General features: G+C 36.4%; 2 protein-coding genes across 2 annotated transcripts; both read right to left on the bottom strand.

Moving 5' to 3' along the window:
- Nucleotides 1–655: 655 nt before the first annotated feature.
- LOC104100647 (F-box protein At5g07610-like) lies at nt 656–4,334 on the bottom strand. Its single transcript, XM_070197642.1, has 3 exons — nt 4,199–4,334; nt 2,663–2,777; nt 656–1,794 (listed from the first exon to the last, which is right to left on the bottom strand). The coding sequence occupies exons 2-3, from the start codon at nt 2,687–2,689 to the stop codon at nt 805–807; spliced, it is 1,017 nt and encodes a 338-aa protein (XP_070053743.1). The 5' UTR covers nt 2,690–2,777; nt 4,199–4,334; the 3' UTR covers nt 656–804.
- LOC138891355 (putative UPF0481 protein At3g02645) lies at nt 2,843–4,951 on the bottom strand. Its single transcript, XM_009607924.4, has 2 exons — nt 4,573–4,951; nt 2,843–4,407 (listed from the first exon to the last, which is right to left on the bottom strand). The coding sequence occupies exons 1-2, from the start codon at nt 4,800–4,802 to the stop codon at nt 2,970–2,972; spliced, it is 1,668 nt and encodes a 555-aa protein (XP_009606219.1). The 5' UTR covers nt 4,803–4,951; the 3' UTR covers nt 2,843–2,969.
- Nucleotides 4,952–5,179: the final 228 nt, after the last annotated feature.

Here is a 5,179-nt window from a genome sequence, read left to right as displayed (position 1 = left end):
CATCTTGGTGTGTTGTTATTGAAACAAAATAAACTGTTTCCGACAAAACTTTTCGGCGAACAATAAGAAGTGCAGCTATTCCATATGAACCAAATTGAACTCAGACAAAAGATTGAGTGCGAACAACGGCGTAGGAACATTTCTCCACTATTCACTGCCTTCTTCCTCCTCACCCCCCTGCTGCACCTTAACTTTCGGTGGGGATCAACAAATGAAAAAATAGGAAAAGTATATTTTACCCCTAAATCTGATTAGAGAAGAGTCATTGCTACTTGTCTCCTTATTTCCGCCCATATATTATAGTGAAGATTTGAATTTGGGGTGTAATGGAGGAGAATGAGATGGAAGAAACCGGGAAATGTTTGGAGGGAATTGAGAAATTTAGGGGAAAGACCAAAAAGTCCCTGAAAGTCTTTTATTTTAATAAAGTGGCAGGAGTGTTTTAGTGAAACACAAAATGGGTACAATGCTGACCTACTTACTACCTTCGTGTAATATGTTAGCAAGACCCCCCAAGACCCCCCCACATATATATATATATATATATATATATATATATATATATATATATATATATATATATATAGTTTTAATTTGGGCTGGAGATACTCTTTTCACAAAAAGTTGCTCATGAATTGTTAGATTGCGAGTACTATGAGGTTTAATTGATCGTTCAATTGCAGAAATGTAAGAGAAGTTAGGCCTGATTACAAAGATTAAGCAAGCTAACGAAATATAGAGACTTATTTACAAATACATGGAGATTTAACTAAGGAGCATAAAAAAGATGAACAGAAGAGAAACTCAAACATGTCCCTTGGATTGGAATGATACAGAGAAGAGAAACTCAAACACAAGCCAAAGTCTCAACATGTTTGTAAACTCAAAGCCGTCATAGCGAGCCCCATCAATGAAAAGCCTGAAACTAGCAGGCTTAACATCCGCTAGCTCTTCAATCACTCCATCGTTCATGTCGTACAAAATGATTTTACCAGGAATTGATAACAATAGCCTTGCCTTATCTTTCTCATCATCATGAAAACAAATCATCGAAAACACGTTCGTATAGGCATATTCTTCTGGTGGATTCGTTTCTTGATTCACCATAACAGGGTGCAAATTAGGTAAAAACTCCAAGTTAACATGGTACTTAACAAACCACCCAGAGTAGTTAACTTCCAGTTCCAAAATATCAAATTCTGTACTTTGATTATCATTATGATGAATAAGATGCAAGTGCCCTCCACATTCCCCAAAGTATTCAATATTTCTGTGCCACTGTTCTTCAGGAATTGGAGGAGTAGGCATTTGTCTGAAGCTACAATTTCCAACTTCAAAGCACAAAAAGGGGCCTGTTTGACTAACCCAATGAACAGCTCCATTCCAAAAAACACCATAATAGAAACATAAATCCGCGCCTCCATATTCATCACAATCATAATATTCATTAGATTGCCTCCAATTTCCAGAACCTGATGAATATACCGAGAACCGAAGTTGATTCTCAGGCACAGACAACCAAAGACAGACAACATCGTAATCACCCGACTTTTCAGAATCAAAAGCTAAATTCATAGTTCTTACTAAGTTGGGTTCGTTGATTGTTTCTGGTAGTGGAATAAACCTATATTTACCAGTGGTGAGATTGTAAATGTAAAACTCCCTCTTCCCATCATTCAATTTAAAATCAAAGCAAAATAGTCCGTTGCAAGAATTCATACCATAAAATATTTTACCATCACGTATACTGGAGAATCTTTCATTCATCATACTCATTGTGGAGAAATCTTCCTCCTGCAAAGAAAGAAAATTGTAAGCGGGGTTTCGGCACAAGAACAAACCAATAATGGAGGCAGAGGACCTAGCATTCATACGAGTGTGAAGGCGACGAAATTGGGGACTGCTAATAATGGAAAGCCAGTGTTTTGAGACTGTCTGGAAACGAAGTAGAGATTTTGGGGGCAAGTGCAGTAATAATTCAGTTAAGAGATCTTCATTGCTGGCGATGTGTTGAGCAGATTCTGATGAAGGGGCTTCTAATTTAATAGAGATTTCGCTTGATTCTGATAATGACAGGTGTGATTTTAGGTCTTTTTCAATGCTCCGGCAGTGGATGAAGGTGACTCTGATTATGCCACGATCATCCACGTACAAGGCGTCGCTTGATGCGACATGGTTGTCGGAAATCATGGTGAGTTCCTTTGCTCAACAAAGATGGCTTTGACTACTTGAATTGGAAGATGTTTGATGGCACGATTAGGTGTGAAGGCAAGTTTGCGATGGCTAGTTTCAGCCCGGTTATCCGTTGACTTTCTATGCTTATTATATTCTTTTCAGGTCAATTAGTTTTGTGGCTCTGTACAAACTTGTTTTTAGTTTTATGACCCTATCTCTTTTGTTTTTACACATGGGAGATTTACTTTTATACGTAAGAAATCTGTCTTTTACACTTAAGAGATCTTAAAAGATCATTTTCTTAAATTGTAAAGTAGCATGACTTATAAATAACACATTCTCTTTTCTCTTATGTAGCAGTTGATTAGTTCTAATTGCAATGGAAAGTGATTTTTGGATTTTTCTCCTGCGAAATGATTACTTGCAGGAAGTCAAATGAAATCATGTAGCTTCAAAACTATTGTACCTACAAAAGTATATGACTTACTTGTGGTGCGCTCCAACTCAACATCATGGAGGTTTGCAACAAAACGATTTTTTATTTGTCTAAAATTGTAAATGCTGAACTCTTTGGTTAATGCTTGACATGGGCATCATTACTCCTACATCAGGAGAAAAGAGAGGAAGGAAAAGTAAAGAGACAAATGAAGGTTGAATAGTACTCCACTAAACAGCAATTCAACAAATCCATTCTTCAATTCAGCAATTTTTCATCCGATAAGCAATAGTAATCCTTTATATGCATATGATTCAAAAAAACACTTCTTACATGATAAAAAAATACTATAAACAAATCACTGGCCAGAGCTCTCAATCTTGAATACACGAGCACAACTATAGACTGAACAAAATGCTTGCAAACTCATCAACATCAACAGCATAATCGCAGCCAAGAATGTGAGAAACTTCCATGATTCAAACACATAGTATTTCATGCATTTCCCAAACTTCACCTTCCACCTTCCATTGTAAAACTTGTTAACATCTTCAATCACTTTATCCAAAACTGGCACCTTTGTTAACTTCACTGATTTACTCATCGAATTCCACAAATTCGCGACTTCATCATCACTCTTCAAACGGTTCAATACAATCCCTCTTTCTCTAAGTAATGTTACATCTTCTGCCGTATCAATTATCCCATTCATTAATTCAGTGTAACGAGTAAAAACCAATGGTCCTGATGCATTACACGCTTCGTAAGCTACTAAATTTCTTAAAATAACTTCCGTGTTTACATCTAGATTGACAGTAGGTAAATGTAATGCCATCTTTTTACTGTCGTAACTTATGCTTGTGATTCCTCCATTGGTGGCTACAATACTTACCCCTGCTTTAGAAAGTTCACTTACTGAGGGGATGGCTATTTCCTCCACTAGAGGTGGATTATTAGAATTTTCATTTTCAGGATTTTCTTGTGGTTTCTCTTGTGAGAAGCATAGATATTTCATGGGCAAAATTAGGATTTTTAGCCCAGGAATATTAGAGAGAAGTGTCCAGGGCAGCTTGAACATGACTTTCATAGGTTTGGAAAATACTATTCTTTTAAGAAGATGTACCGGGCCTCTGTTTAATTTAACAAGTATCTTCCAAATTTCATTTAGAAATTGTTTCATGTGACTTGATTTTCCAAAGGAATTCTTTCCTCCTTGATTCGCATTGCATTGTTCCTGATCATGATCTTCTGTTATTTCATTAGTTCCTAATTCCAATTTAGGCACGATCGTTTGGTACAAAAAGTCTAGCAAATGAGCAGATTCTGTGACTTTAACCTCTGGGAAAATTTCCACCATTTTGAAAGGAGAAAGTTCCTTACAAAGTCCCACTAGCATAGATACCAGCATGTCGTCTGCTAATTCTAAAGATGAGAATTGGAGTTCCAAAATTTTCCTCAACACGAATAATGGTATTTGATTTTCAAGCATTGCTAAATCTCTAAGTATGGCATTGTGTGCTGATTTTCTCCCAGAAGCATCAACTAAGTGTGACATCCTCGAGAAAGAAACTGTAGTTAGAACCTTACCTTCTTTAGCAGCATAGATGTGAAGAAACTCGAGCAAAAAAGAGGCGTCCACAGCCATCATCCAGGCCAAAGTTTCCCCATTGAAATTTAAGAACTTATGGTAACAGGCACGAATTCTAGACTCCAATTTTATCAGATGTTCGACAAGATTTTGGAATTTTAGATTTTGGAGTTGTTTCTGAGTTCTCTTAGCCGCAGCAACTTTATACCTGTTGATAACATAATCAAGTAAATAAAAATATTCATTCTATAAGAATTTAAACTTTTAAATGAGAAAGTCATACAATTAAATATGATATCAGAGCATATGTTAAATTTGACTCTTAACACTACTTATTGTTTTTAGATGATATGATCACATAATTCGATAATACCTTTCCATCTCGTAGAGTTCTGGACGCCAATAATGGTAAGGACCTAATGCCGCTTCTTGGGGCACGTAAGAGTCCGGGTCGCTAACCATTAGGGTTTTGGGGACGTTGAAAATGCTAACTGGGACTTCAGTGATTTCTTCAAGTTCTTCATCAAGTGTTCGACGGATTTGAATAATCCATCGACTCTCATCAAAGTTTGGGGCCATGACTCGGAGTGGAAAAGAGGACATGGTTTAATTTCTCTGTTTTAGAATAGAGAATGGCAGTTTTGATTTATTGAATGGTGGAGTTAAGAGAAATATGGAGCTTTAATTTATGAGTGTTAGGATAATAATTAAGTTGTTTATATAGTGCAATTTCACCCAACCTTAATAGAGTAAGATAGAATAAAGTGGTCGTTTGGTCCCAGCAAAAGGAATTAAGCTTGTGTTTTCCATGTTTTTAATGAAACTTTCATGAGCTTAGATAATATAAACAAATTCCACTCTCTTTCGTTCAGTTCTCACGCCTTCCTCCTGTTGTGTAGTGGTTAACCTGGTCTTTAGCTCATATTTAAACATTAAAAATGCCATATAGAATGTGAGATGGCACTATTTCTGTCTTTTAT

This window comes from Nicotiana tomentosiformis, chromosome 3 (assembly GCF_000390325.3).
Source record: "Nicotiana tomentosiformis chromosome 3, ASM39032v3, whole genome shotgun sequence".
Classification (NCBI taxonomy): Eukaryota; Viridiplantae; Streptophyta; class Magnoliopsida; order Solanales; family Solanaceae; genus Nicotiana; species Nicotiana tomentosiformis.
Note: the sequence above shows the minus strand (reverse complement) of the source record. Positions and strands in the feature narration are given on the sequence as shown.